This window comes from Acanthisitta chloris, unplaced genomic scaffold, assembly GCF_000695815.1.
Source record: "Acanthisitta chloris isolate BGI_N310 unplaced genomic scaffold, ASM69581v1 scaffold2575, whole genome shotgun sequence".
Classification (NCBI taxonomy): Eukaryota; Metazoa; Chordata; class Aves; order Passeriformes; family Acanthisittidae; genus Acanthisitta; species Acanthisitta chloris.
This window is the reverse complement of record NW_008671887.1, coordinates 26,715-42,033: the sequence shown is the minus strand read 5'-3', so window position 1 is coordinate 42,033 and position 15,319 is coordinate 26,715. Positions and strand designations below refer to the sequence as shown.

Genomic DNA, 15,319 nt, shown 5'->3' with positions numbered 1-15,319 from the left:
TCAGATACTTTGTAGCTAAAAATTCTTTCTCCAGATTGAAAGAGTCAGAACTTGCGTCATTCAGTGATGGCTTTTGGTGTAGGGTGACAGTTAAGATTGGACAATATATACAATGAAGTCATCAAGACAAAACCTGAGGAATAAATTAATAAATCAGCTTACCTGTTCCAGCTATTTAAGGAAGATTATTCACTTCCTGGTTTTAAAAATGAAGTCACCACACTTTCCACAAGACACTTTGTATGGAGACCTCCTGCTCTTAATTTCATTTATTTGTCAGGTAAGTAAGAGAATTTCTGACTCAAATGAAATCCACCATAGCAGAAGAAACACTACAGCAATGTAGGTGTTGACTAAACTTTGCTTTCATTGCAGCATAAACTAGAAGACACTCAACATTAACAGAAAAACTAAGATACACATTTCAAAAACAAACAAAAAACCTCCAGACACAATTATTATCTTGGGATAAAAATGCATCAAATAGCATTTCTGAAATAATGTGTATAGCAACATGTTGAAGACCTTGCCTGTTAAAAAGTGAAGAATGAAGGAAGGGTCTAGAGCTTTTAGATTACAGGGAAGAAGATGCATCACCTGAACTTATGGCAAGGACTAGATAGGAATAAATAAATTTTATGGCAAATCTGAGATGAAGACATCTCAAATCCTACTTTAAGACAAATTTTAGAAGACTACATTGCCTGGTTGAAAAATACTCTGAGTACTGACTCCTGAAAAGAGATTTCTCAGCAACTAGATCAGGCCTAATTATTTAGATTACCTTACTATTTGAAATCAAATTGTATATACTTCATCCAAAACAAACACACATTGAAATTTCTTCCACACTTTGAAAATCTAATTTAAATCTCTTTGAAAACACAATGCAGGAACAACTTCAGATTGAAGTACAAAAAATAGGTTTGTAATGCATTTAGATAACTATAATTCACTTTCTGCATTCAAAAATGGATTTTATTTGACATGTCCATCAACTGAAAAATCCTAATTGTAGTTGGCACAGTATCTGGGACCTATTGATCCGGCACACACAATTATGTTTGAATCTAGTTGTTATGGTATTTAATTGTGGAATTTCATCTCTACATGATTGTGACTATGCAGTAACATACCACGAACAAATAAAGAACATTTTCCATGCTTTCTTGAATGGGCAAAAAAGTATTTTCCCTGGTTTTATGAAGAGCAAAGATGCTATAAAGCTTACTAAGTATACACAGAGGCAGCTCCTCACACTAAGATCTAAAATAGCACACAAATTCAGCATCCCATAAAAGCAGTTCTAGCACAGCTTCTAAGAAAAAAACAACAATCCAGGCACTTCCATTGTGCATTCATAAAGATATGATGAGGCCCATGGCAAAGAAGCAATGGAATAGTACATTTATATCAAGACATAACCATACATAAAGATCAGTTGATGGTGTCAAACCCTCCTCCCCCTAAAATACGGAATAACATCTTCCCAGGAGTCACTAAAGTAAAATGATACAGCCTGAAAGATGTTTCTTGGGAGTGAATTCCATTTATATATCTCTTCCAGAAATTTTTCAGCACGCTGTAACATTCTTATCAAACTGGACTGCTCTGATTATATATGCTGAAGTTTACATTTTCAAAATTTATCCAGATAAAATACAGATTGTGGCAAGGCAGAATAAATAATTAGAGATTTTACTCAATAATATATGTTAGATGTTAAAATACCTGACTTCATACTTCAATATCAGCTAACAAAATTACATTTAACCTGATTCAATTTCTTTCTTTAAGGAGCTTTAGGAAAGTTGGGGTTATTTTAAACACATTTTGCAAAAGTCATAACCATTACTGAAGAAAGAAATTTGACTGAAGACAAGGGATAGAGCAGATGAGAAGAATCTTGGTATACACCAGCCACTCTGTCATTCACATATCAGCTGTCTTGTGTTAGGAAACACCATTTCACTTTCTGATTCTATTTTTCTCGGTTTTTTTAAAACATGTAATGTCTTCATATCCATTTTTATCTCAAAAGTAGCAGCAGCAAGAATATTTTTCTCAGGTAAACAAATTGTGCAGTCTGCAGAAACCTGAGAGAGATAAATTCTCTCAAGTCAAAACATCGAATAAAATATTAAGTGCACATGTACATTTTGTGAACTGAACTAAAAAGATGCACTGTAGTCTATTAAAACTGATAGCATCACCATTTAAATAAACTATTAGCATTTTCAATGGTGTATTTCTTTTGTCCTCAGCTATAGCTTCTGTGTGATGGGAAATGATGTTTCTATACAATAACCCCAAAAATTAAAAGCTCCTTGGTGTATGTAGGTTTCCTAATTTCCCTTCAAGTGAAATCGCAGCTTTAGTTCCTCTTAATATGGTGGTGACAAAGAAAGGAAGAAAACCTAAACCAAACATAGCAGAAGAAACTCCCCAATCTGCCAAAAATATCCAATGACAAAACCAGTCCTACACTGGATTGTAATATGCAGTAATGTCCTGCTCTAAAAACACAGCCAGCAAAGGGTTTCCAGGCACACACAGAAAGGTGCAGGTGACTTCCTGCAGCTGTGTCTCTCATGGCACTGGCCATGGCAGAGAGGTGCCAAGATCAGCCTTTAGCTCACTCAAACCAGGCCTGCAATAACTACCTGCCATCTGCTAAGCACAAGGCTGTAACTATCCTTGACTTCTCCTATGACATCTCCCTTCACAGCCTAGGGACACAAGTGCTTTCAGTGTACCAATGGGTGGGAAGAATCTGGTCTTAAAAATGAAAGGCCAGCGAGTTTTTAAAAAAATAAATCCATCTCTAGAGGTGTGGTTATTCTGCTGTTGACAGATATTGTGCATGCCAGCCTGGGAGGGAGGATTTTCCTTTCGTGGTTAATCATTTAAGAGCAGACATAGCATTTCGTTATTAAATGATTAAATATTAACTGGAAATGACGTATTACATTATACCCAGATGCTCCTTTATCAACGTTAAACAGGCAATTACTTTACAGTAATAGGTCTAAAAGGAGCATTTCTCAGGGATGCATAACAACACAGTATCCTCTGAAATCAGGGCAATAAGGTATAAACACCCTAGAGTAGAACCTACTTATCTCAACAGGTATGTGTTGCTTAAGTTAACATAACCATGGCACCAGAGCCTAGCCAAAGATTTGGCTCTATGTATTTGTCTGTTTGTAATACCTCAAAGAGCCTAAGAAGCCAGTATGAAAACGAAAAAGCACTATATTCCTTCTGTGTTAGACATACATAATGCTGAACTCTTATTTCGATGTTTAAATGTGCACATGCATTTAAACGAGAGGAAAAAAAATAATTTTCCTGTCAAACTGATTTTTTGGTTTTGTTTTTCGTCTAAGCAGCATGGGAAAAATTGAAATGTAGTATCTTCTAGGATGTACACTCCCTCAGTTGGAGCACTACTATTATCACCAATTTTATTCTCCCTTCCTAGCTGCTTATAATCACCTTTTCAGCAAATATGAACATTTGCCGAGGAGGATGGAAGCAAAGCACAGATGTCAAAATTGCTACAGAAACATGCAGATGCTTCTGTTTAATGCCAGGTTCTGTCATCACTCTTCTCTTCTACTAGTGAAAGCCTGTTTTCTAAATAATAACAAGGCTTTTTTGATATTCACATTTTGTTCGTGCAGCTAATGTTGTCTAAAGGTTCTTATGCATGACTGTGCTTGTGTACACAAAGTTGAAATCTAAAATAGTGGCAAAACACTACAAATAGCCTCTACAAACAGTCCACAGCACTTAAATACACAGAATCACCAAATCAGTTAGGTTGGAAGGGATCACAATGGGTCATCTGGTCTAACCTCCCTACTTGAGCAGGGCCACCCTAGAGCACATGGCTCAGGATTGCATCCAGACAGTTTTTGAGCATCTCCAGTGAGGGAGAATCGACATCCTCCCTGGGCAATCTGTTCCAGTGCTCAGTGACTCACACAGTGAAGAAGTTCTCCCCTGTATTCAGGTGGAACTTCCTGTGCATCAGTTTTTGCCCATTACCTCTTGTTTCATTGGTTTCCACCACTGAGAAGAGTCTGGCTCCATCATCTTGGCACCTCCCATTCATGTACTTTTATATATATATATTTTCAATATACAGTTCTGCAACAACATACCATTAGCAGAAAATAAACCCCTTTTAATATATAGCATAGAAATAAACCTCAATATCTAAAGGAAATGCCCATTAGATCAGCTTCCTCAAGGATCAAAGAGCAGATCCTTAAACAGCACTAAATCTTGTTCTGTAACAAAGAGGCTACAGAAAGTATAGAAAACAATCTCCCAAACTCTTATTGCACATTTTCAGTATTAGCATAATGTGCCTCAGACAAACTTGTATTAATAATAATTGCATCTTGCATAAAGCATCAAGTGCAAAGTTACTTCCCCTGGTATGTCAAGGCAGACTGGTTAGTAACATTCTGGTGAGAGTATGGTCACTTCCTTGCTTATTACTGCAAAAAAGATGCTACTGAAATGGCTTTTAAAAAATTATGTTTATTAATTTTTATCCTTTTAAGAAAAGCCAGTAGTGAGGAGAATGCAGAGATTACATACAAAATATCAACAATTTGCAACCATTTAAGTTATTTAAAATCTAAGAAAATAAAAATGGTGGCTATTTCCCATGTAAAAGTTATTTAGATAATCAATGAGAGGAAGTAATCAAAAAATAAAGACCTTCTTTGGATTCTTAACTGCCATGACTTTGCTAAAAGCTGAGAAAAGGTAAATCGACACTTCCAACAGTGCCAACATTTCCAACAGCAAAAAAAAGGCAGCCAGATGAGCATTTTTTGGAATAATCTTTAAAATCAAAAGAAACAATGTGTAACAGCCTCAGAAGGCAAGGAGCAATCCAGCAACATCTAGAAATAGTGAACAGCAGTAGGGCAGGGGCAAAATATCACATAAATTTATGCATCTGCATCTGCTCTAGTTGCCAGGACGTCTTTTATCCTCACTGGAGAGAAATACACAGATCTAGGGTGCAGTTCTTCTGGCTTGTGTCAGCCATTCAGTCCAAGGTGATGATGAACCACATGCTAAAATGAACAGCTTCTTCTCCCCAGTTATAAGGGGAGCCTGGCTGACTCACGCAGATGTAGATGACTATAGCTAAGGAGATAAATCCAAGCCAGTAGTCTGATACGATGAAACAATAATTATACTTTTATCATAGCCTGCAACTAGATACTCCATTACTTCAACAGAGCCCTCCAGGATAAACTCACAACATAATGACATCAAATGCAAAGATGCCAATTTGGATGCAGTGAGCCTCTTAAGTCAGTAGTGCTAAAACACTCCAAATTTATAAACTACCTGTAACATATAATCAGCATATCAGGGAAAAACAGCCTCTACAACTGTTCACAAAATTTGCTTTAGCAAAACCACTACAAGTCTGGCTCTAGCTCACACCTGTGTGCATCATCACTAAGCTCCAGGAATTACGTCAATCTATATGGTGTGAAAAAAGGTGGTAGGAGGAAATAGAATCAGTGTACAGGCACTTTCTGTTCACCTAAGCAAAATATTGCCAAATGCATTAAAAATGTACACTGTTTCAGCCTAACAACCTTTGAAACCAACTTAAGTGCAGGACCATGCAAGTTGAAAGGTGTGACATGCTCCTGGACACATTTAACGAAGATTTGTAACATGCTTCTTTCTCTCTCTTAAAAAACCCCCACAAACACAAGAAAAACCTATATAATATATATATAACACATGTATTTTAAAATATATTAAATGACATTTTTAATAAATTTTAAAATATTTAAAATATTTACAAATCTGTATTGTGAACTTTTTAAAAGTCAAAATCACTGTAACTTCATTATGATACCTGGTAAGTTCCAACAAATTTTAAAAACACAGGTTTTTATCACCAATAGAAACATTTATCTAAGTTGATACTAAATTTCATCACTCAAGGCTGCAGATTCACTACTACATCAGTTTCCCCACCTCTCTTTAGATGTTAAAAGAAGTTGAATCTTGAAATTAGACATGGCAGTGCTGTTACTACTTGTTGTTTAGAATTAGGGTAGGTTTACTCCATACTTCTCACATAGACAATTTGGAATTGAAAAGAGCTGTACTACAAAACATGAACAGCTTTTGCCATTAGTTAGGAGCTGACATTCCGAGACCCTGATACAGAACAGAAGCAAAGCACAACAACATTACACATATTAAATATGTTCCAAGACCAACAAGAAAAAGCTATTATCTATGTTCCATTCCTTGGTCTGCACCAGCCTCCCACTGAAATAAGTGGGTCACTGAAAGAAAGTCCTGTGGAGTCATTTTTAAAGGAAGTCTGCAATTTCAAGATAACAACGGAAGATCAGAACCTAGTTCCAATTTTTACATTTACCTTTGTCAAAATTGATTAAATATAGCTGAGTCCATAAAGAAAACAAGAGATTGGCTCTCACACATGGACTCTCTAATGCTGTTGCCTAGACAAGCTCCCTACTACTGTGATTTCAAAGTTATTTCTTCATGAAAATTGGAGTGTGAACCTACAAAACTCCTCCCTATTCGCATCACCACGCTTTCCATTTGCACAATCTGTCACCAGCAGCAATACAGCCCAGGCATGTCTACACAGCCCACTGTTGACAAACACAAGCTCATTTCCCCTGTACATTCATTGGCTTTAAACCAGCTGCATCAGTTCAGTAGCTTGCACACAGCTTATCGGCTCAAGCACTGTACTGTGGGAACACAGCTACACGGCTTCCCAGCCAGGCATGGCTGGAGTCCAAGGAGCTTGGAGCACAGGCAAAGAGTGTGGATCTGTCTAAAGCACTCTTACCATGGCAGATGGATGGAGTTACACACAAAGAAAACAGATTGCATTTGCTCCATTTATAGTATGTGCTTGTCATCCAGAAGACAAGATATACTGAGGTCATCATTAAAAAGAAGATGGTTCCCTACCACTGCCACACAATAAAATACAACAGCTCTTTTCCTGTGTATTGAAATCTGAGATTACTGAAAGACACCACCGTGTTGTAAATATTGGCCATAAGTGTTTTTTACAGCTCATTGTTGCATCTGTATTCCAGTAAATGCTAACTTAATCATTCTCTTTGCAAAGTTGAGCATTCAGATTCCTTTTTAAACTCTGTGTCTTGATCTGTATTGTCTAGATACTGCTCTAGATTACAGAAATCTAAATTTTTAAAACATCAGCGTATTTTTATTGACAAGCTAGGCACTGCTATTCCCAGGCTCTTCAGAGTCTCTGCTGAAATTCAGATGCCATCAGGGCTCTGTGGTGTGCTCCAACAGATTACACTCTTGACTATCAAAGGACTGCTGTGGAGGTCACCTCTGCTGGCAGGCTAGCTTCAGTCTCTGATGCCAAACACTGCTGTTCAGCTCAGTGAAACATCCTACCCATTCCCACCATCTCAGCTGTTTCCTCACTAAGCCTTGCACAGAAAATTGCAGTTTTCCTCAGTGTCCATACCTGAGGACTAGCCTATTCACCCACTGTAAAAGAGCAGAAGTGGGAGCAAAGATTTTACCCCCATATCCTGTGATTACACTGGTGATATGCTGCTTTGTCCCTTAACTCTGCTGGCTATAGATACCACTGGAAGGTACACATAAAGGATTCCAAAACCAGCATAGGCATTACTCAGGTGAATACATTGCTACAACTTAGTTTCTTTTCGATATTTTTATTGCAATAACTTGCAATTCCAGGTGCAATTGTTTTAGCAAATTTTATTAGCAGCCTATCCAATTTGACTGGATGCCTTTCGGAAGTGCATTCTCCCCTCTCCCTCACCTCTCTGCTCCCACCCCCAAATTCTGAATTACAGTATTGTAATTTGTACTGTCTTGTATTTTGACTATGCTACCACTGTAATTTAAGTGTCTGATATGTCAATGGCATTCTTGCACCAAGCAAGACTGTGAATAACGCTGTACCACAATATATTAACTATGCATAACACCTCCTTGATCCCAAATTTCAAAACACTTAGGAAAGAAAAAAAAGGGAAAAAAAGATTAAAAGTCCGTAAGTGACTTACTTTTGCATTCAGAGGGCACACAGACAGTGCACTCCTAAAAAGCTGTTCTTCTGACCTCCACTGACTGCTGCGGAGCGCACAGCGCACAACATTTATCAACAAGATTCCAAGTACTGCCACAGCAAGAATTTTCTTAAGGAAAGAGAGTCAAATTAACAAACAAATCATTCAATTGAAGCACTTCAGCATCAACTTTACTGATTGTTTTGATGGTACCTTTTTCTTGGCTTGCTTACTCAAGAGACTAAATCCATATGTAAAGAGAATACAATATCCAATACTGGGGAGGTAGATGACTCTCTCTGCAATAACAAATCCTACTCGGAAGAACAAATTACTTGCAGGAAGAAAAGGGATAATAAGAAATCCAAGTCCCAGTGTAAGGATTCTGCAAACAAGAAGAGATTCTCAATTTAACCACAAATCTTAACAAAAGTACCTTTTCCACTTAACATATAAACGTTATCTAAACATTGTAGAAGGGTGTGTGCATGGAACAGGGCATTCAAACACAGCCTTTGAGAGCTACTGACAAGATCAGATGAAATTTCAGTGAGGTTTTGACATTTCATTCCATCAGGCACATTTAAAATCATTGCTATAATTTCCAGCAAAGCAATGTTCATGCTTCCAGGCCAGAAAATAGCCCCATTACACATTAATTACATAACTCATATTTAAAATACACAGGAAGGAAAAGTAATGGCAAAAGCTATCTGTCTATTTTGGGAACTAATAAGACAGTAACAGGAAGAAAACATAAGTCACTGTTAAAGAAGAAACTTAAGCACACATCCAGCTGAGTGTTTTCTTCCCTAACAAACACATCAATAGTAGAATCCATTGTGGTTAACCATTTGAAAGTTAGTACTCTGTGCTCTTTCTACAGCCAGTAGAGACACTGCCCTTTTCGAGGGCAGTTTGTCTTCCTTGTTTTAGGTATCAGTGTTAGGATCCTCAGCAGGTAACGCTTTATGGATTGAACTGAGCTTAGACAACTAAGACTACCTACCTCACTTTTACAGAGCTGACACAGGGGAATTAGAACCTCAGGTCTGTGCCTTAAGAATGCCACAGGCATGGTAATTTTCCACTCTTATGTATTACAAATAAATCTCTATACCATAATGTAGATGTGTCCTCTTGCTCTTTTCTCATCCCCAAGAGTCCTAGGCCTTCATTATACTTTTTGTCTATATGTTTTACTAAAAAACTGTTCAGCAACGTAGGCTTAGTGAGTGCATTTCTACTACAAAGTATGACATGATTTGTAGCAAGAATTCCACTCCTCTCCAAAATGATTTTCTGTGCAAATAAGCATGGGAACAGCAGAAAGTCAGGCAGGTGAACTGTTAACATTTAAGGGCATTAGAGGGAAGAGCAAAATTAAAGAATATCACAGAAAAGAAAAAATTTTGCAATCTGAACAACAAAATGACCTATGTCAGTGATAAAAGGAAGACTACAAAAAATGTGAGCCCTCTCTGGAAGAACATAGGAGATCTGGTTCCCCAGGACATGGAGAAGGCTGAGGTACTCAACAACTTTTTCACCTCAGTCTTCACCAGAAAGTGTTCCAGCCACACTGTTCGAGATGCAGAAGGCAAAGGTTGAGACTGGGAAAATGAAGAACCACCCATGGTAGGAAAAGATGTTTCAGAGTATCTTAGGAACCTGAAGTTGAACAAGTCCATGGGATCTAATAAAACGCACCTACGGGTTCTGAGGGAACTGGTGGATGAAGTTGCTGAGGTGGTGCTAAGCCCCTAGCCATCATATTGTGGAGTTATGACAGTCCAGAGAAGTTCCCACTGACTGGAAAAGGGAAAACATAACCCCGATTTAAAAAAAGGCAGACACAGGAAACTACAGATTAGTATGTCACCTCTGTGCCCAGCAAGATCATAGAGCAGATCCTCCTGGAAACTATGCTAAGGCATTTGGAAAACAAGGAGATGGTTGGTGAAAGCCAACCAGGCTTCACCAAGGGCAAATCATGCCTGACAAACTTGGTGGCCCATGATTGGGTTACAGGATTGATGGATTTCCCCTCTCATGGTGTCATATACTTGGACTTGTGCAAAGCATTTAACACTGTCTGGCATGACATCCTTGTTTCTAAATTGGAGAGACGTGGGTTTGATGGATGGACCTCTCTGTGGATAAGGGATTATCTGGATAGTCACCCTCAAAGAGCTGCGGTCAATGGCTCCATGCTCAAGGGGAGAGCAGTGATGAGTGGAGTTCCTCAGGGATTGGTATTAGGACCGGTGCTGTTCAATATCTTTGTGAATAACACAGACAGTGGGATTGAGTGCACCCTCAGCAAGTTTGCAGATTACACCAAGCTGTGCGGTGCAGTTGACACACTGGGCAGAAGAGATGCCATCCAGAGGGACTTTGACGGGCTTGGGAGGTGGGTCTATGTGAATGGCATGAAGTTCAACAAGGCTAAGTGAAAGGTCCTGCACCTGGGTCAGGGCAATCCCAAACACTAATCTAGGCTGGGCAGAAGATGGATTGAGCAACCCTGAGGAGAAAGACTTGCGAGTGTTGGTCGATGAGAAACTGAACACTACCCAGCAACATGCACTTGCAGCCCAAAAAGCCAACCGTATCCTGGGCTGCATCAAAGGAATTGCAGCCAGCAGGTCGAGGTGATTTGGAGAAGTGAGGGTTGCATGAAGACCTCACAGCAGCCTTCCAGTATCTGACAGGGGCCTACAAGGAAGCCAGAGGAGTCTTCCTCAAGAACTGTAGCAATAGAAAAAGGAGTAACAGGTTCAAACTGAAAGAGGGAAATTTAAGTTAGATATGTGGAAGGAATTCTTTGCTGTGAGGGCAGTAAAGCACTGGAACAGGTTTCCCAAAGAAGTCATGGATGTCCCACGCATGGCAGTGTCAAGGTCAGGCTGGATGGGGCATTGAGCAAGCTGGGCTAGTGGGAGGTGTCCCTGCCCATGGCAGGGTGGTTGAAACTAGGTGATTTTTAGGGTCCCTTCCAACTCAAGCCACTCTATGACTGAGCAATTGAAAAATTTTAAAGAACTGAGAAATTAAGTCTACATAAAAATCCATAGGAACAGGACTTGTAAAGTTGAACAGAAGCCCTTAGTGAGACAGAATAGTTTACAATAAATTGTTTATTTCCTTTGGGTGAAGTACAAGTTGTTTCCTCAGTATGACTATGGGTCATTCCTATAATATGACTATGGGTTAAGCATTTTACTTTTTAACTGCATGACCGTGTATTGCTATCTGCTTTCAAGGCACGTGTCTCTTTCATTATTAGGAGAAGGCTAAAGGAAATGATGACTTGTAAGAAGTAGGGGCAACAACACAGGTAATTTCCTACTGTGTTCTGAGCACGTATTACTTTTTACCACCTACAGTGTTAAGGACCTCAAAATATCATTTCAGGAGAAAAAATAAAGCAGCCATCCATACCTCCTCCTCCAACTCTGTTTCTCACTAGTCGGTGTACAGTGATGGGCCCAAATTGGGATTAAACTGTAATGACATCTATAAATATTTATTTGAACTGCATTTGCTAGACACTGGTTCTACTGAATTGTTAAAATTATCAGTAGTGGATTTAACAAAATAATACTGTACTCAAGTTGGCCAGGCATTTAAAATTCATCACTGTCTCTTACCTTCTCTTATGGCTGTCTTCTGAGCACAGAGCTTGGCATATCAGACCAATTAGGCAGAACCAAAGTGCTGCTAGTGCAATTATCCTCCAGTCACTGACGGATTTAATGAGGGGTATGCAGCCCATTGACCAATCAAAACACAGCCACCAGGGACACAACAGCAACCATGCATTCAGTGAATAGTAGTAATTATAGTTTATAGCCTGTCAGTCAAAAAGAAAACAAACATTTATTTGATACTAAACTTGGGGGGGGGGGGTGACGACAAGACAGCTTTAGTCCTTCTCTCTTCTCACATTCTCCTTATCACAAAATATATCTTATACAATAAAGAAGTCTTGAATACTGTTAGACTGCAACTAATTAGATATCCATTTCTTTTACAGTTGTGAAATTAATTTTTAGTATTTTTTTAAACATAGCTAGGTGGCTCTCTTGGTCAGAGCAGGGAAATGCAATACTGTGCTGTTCAACTTGTACCACATGTAAAAAGAACAATCTCCTACAATAGGAGAAAATATCAAAAGACATCACCCACTGTCTTCACGCTTCATTCTCCATCTCCAAAGAGAGACTTAGTGCCATCAGAGGTAGATAGCCAAGACATACTCCAAATGCATCACACTAGAATTTTATGCTCTTTTCAATTGTGAAAGAACAGTTGAAAAGTCAAGCACAGTATATGGAAAAGAGACGAAAATCAGCAAAAGCTAATTTCTTGCATGCATGGGAAAAATTGTGAGCAAATGGAAAAGTTCTTCAATGTGCACAGTCCATGCTAAATTGAATGCAAAGAATATATAAGGTAAACTATTTATAAAAAATTGCAGAAAATCACCACAGCAGCACAAGTGAAGGTGACTCATCACACATGTTGAAATGGAACAACCACACACTTTTTCTGTTTCTCTGAAGCACAGAAAACTCAATTTTATGACAAAGACAAATGTTCTGAGCTGCCCAGAAAAAAAGCAACTTCGTAACTTACTCTCACAAAGAGACTGTCTGCAAATGAAGCTGGGTTGTCTACTTCAGTGAAAGCTGGTGGCCCTGTGCCCATGATCCTCCAGCGTATATAAAGTATACTGGCCCCTCCAGACATGAGAAGAGTTATCCTGAAAAGCAGCCCCTTTCTTAACAGCCCAGAATTCTACAGGAAAGAAAGAAAAAACCACCTCATATAGAAATATAATTTGTTCTCTTACCCACTACAGTCAAATCCTTTTCACGTCTATCTCAGAAAGAAGAGGCTATTCCTGTCCATTTTTGATATCAGAGTTGACATTTTTATTGCAAAATATTTTCTGCAAACATTTTAATTTCCTTCTCACTCAGGAAAGAAAATTATTTTATTAAAGAAGTCTCTTTTCTACAAATTCTCAGTAATTCTACTGCTGATGTAATTTTTACATGGCAATTTCTGAGAGGGAATTTGATCAGGACACAGCCTTTACTATACAGCATATTAAATTCATCTATCTTTTCTTTTTAAAATGGAGGATGGTTACTTTGTGAACTTTGGATTAAATAGCTATATCCAGCTGACTGCTTGTCATGGAAAGTTTTAGTCCACTTAGAGGTAAAATTACATGCATATACCAAGAAAACTGCATAGTTAGAAACTGGGAGGAATTAGAAACTGAATAAAAATTTTCACAGCCAAAAATGTGATTAAAATGCTAATGACAGGAACACAAATCACTTAGTTCAGGGTAAGATTACCCAAGATCAAAAGAAAAAAAAATCTTTGGTGTACATTAACTCAGTTGACTTACATCACATTTTATAATATATACTTTAGGGTCTAAAGAAGGCAATTCACATAAAACATAGACAAGTGATGTCATAGAAGCTATATTTGACAGACTTTTACATATTTTCCTCCATGAAGTATAACACATTTTCTCCCAGCACACATCATTTTCATAGATGAAAAAAACCCACTGTATGCTGTAGAGGTTCTTCAAGCTTCACCAGTAGAGACTGGAAACAGAATCATCAGAAAATATAACATTATCCCAGTTGCAGCTTTAAGATGCAAATCCAAACTTCTAACACCCTACCCAGCTAGCAAATGGTAACTCACGTGGGAAATGAAGGACACAGCTTCTCTCTGACCCCCTACATTACAGCACTGTAGGGCTGCCTCAGAACTCTCTGATACTGGTGAATTTCAGCCCTCTGATGGCTGAAGCTAATTTATGCAGCCTCAACAAGTCATCAGAGAATCAGAAGATGGAAGATGGAGTGTTTCTGTGAAATGAGAGATCACTTGGTCTACTTCTTTTTCCATCTACACATTTGATGATGCAAGTGGCAGTAAACTGTGGATTTTAACATGGAAGAGCTGACTGGATTTTAAAAGATATGGTCACTCGATCTCCAGTATTAGCTCTCCTCTATCCTACCTTACTCCCTTAGTCTGATATGCTTCCAGTGCCTTTAAACCCTGCACTGACAGTTATGTATGATCAGTGCTGTGTCCTCTATGGGAGCTGGCACACTAATTATTATTACCTCTTATTGGAACAAGCAAAGACCACCATACTTATTTAGGAGATCTGTATTAGCTATGTCTGAAGTGTTTTTTTTAAAAAAAAGTAGGCTTACTGAGCAAAGACAGACATCTGCCAATGCCCTGGCTGAAGAGATTTATTCTCTAAAATGACTAAGTTAAATTTAAAAAACGATATTCAGATGGCTTTTTAGTATTTGTAGTTGGCAATGGCATCATCATCAAATATTTAGCTGAATGCCTAAGGATAAAGAAGCCTGTAGTTTTGGTTTTACATAAGTTAGCCTTTGTGATCAAATGGTTGCTTCCAACTTGAACATCACAGTAACCCAGATCACTACAATGAGGATTTAAGAATAGTTTTCCTATCAAATGACTTTTGGAAGAAAAACATGATATCAAAAAAGCCCTTATAGTGACAATTTATAACTGCCTTGTAAGATTAACTACAGAAAACCCCTAATCCCAGGCTTCATTTCATTTAACAGTACATGCATCTTCTTAAAGGCTGGACTTCACAACTGCCACAAAATCTCTTCATAGGCAGAATTTTGAAAGTGGAAGCAGTGTTACCATATCCTCTTTGATTTAGAGCTAACTGAAATCTGGCATGAAACTGAAACCTGTCTAAATTGAGAAGAAAAAAAAGCCTACAAATAAGACCATTTAAGATCTGCCTTTCAACAAAACAAAACAAAAAATCTTAGATACACTAGCATGAAAAGAGCAGAGCAGATTCTTGTAGGTAACAGGAGCTAAAATTAATTACTTCTGTCAAAAGAAGAACAAGGAAAAGGCACATTTGATGTTTTGTTCATGGAGACAGAACTGTTTAAAAGTCACAAACAAAAGCATAATGCTTTGAGCTCTTCACACTTAGACAATAATCCTCAAAAACTGTTTGACTTTGACATACTTCCCAGAAGCACAGAATGGTTTGGACTGGAAGGGTCCTCTACACATCATCTAGTCCAACACCCTCTGCCATGGATAGCAATATCTTTCACTAGATCAGTTTGCTCAAAGCC

General features: G+C 38.2%; 1 protein-coding gene across 1 annotated transcript in view; it reads right to left on the bottom strand.

Moving 5' to 3' along the window:
• TMTC4 (transmembrane and tetratricopeptide repeat containing 4) overlaps positions 1 to 15,319 on the bottom strand; it is a 49,764-nt gene that overhangs the window by 9,316 nt on the left and 25,129 nt on the right. Inside the window, exons 7-10 of the mRNA XM_009074261.1 lie at positions 12,765 to 12,926; positions 11,777 to 11,979; positions 8,337 to 8,508; positions 8,121 to 8,252 (exon numbers count right to left, since the gene is read on the bottom strand). Of these exons, the coding sequence (XP_009072509.1) occupies positions 8,121 to 8,252; positions 8,337 to 8,508; positions 11,777 to 11,979; positions 12,765 to 12,926 (669 nt within the window). The remainder of the gene's footprint in view (positions 1 to 8,120; positions 8,253 to 8,336; positions 8,509 to 11,776; positions 11,980 to 12,764; positions 12,927 to 15,319) is intronic.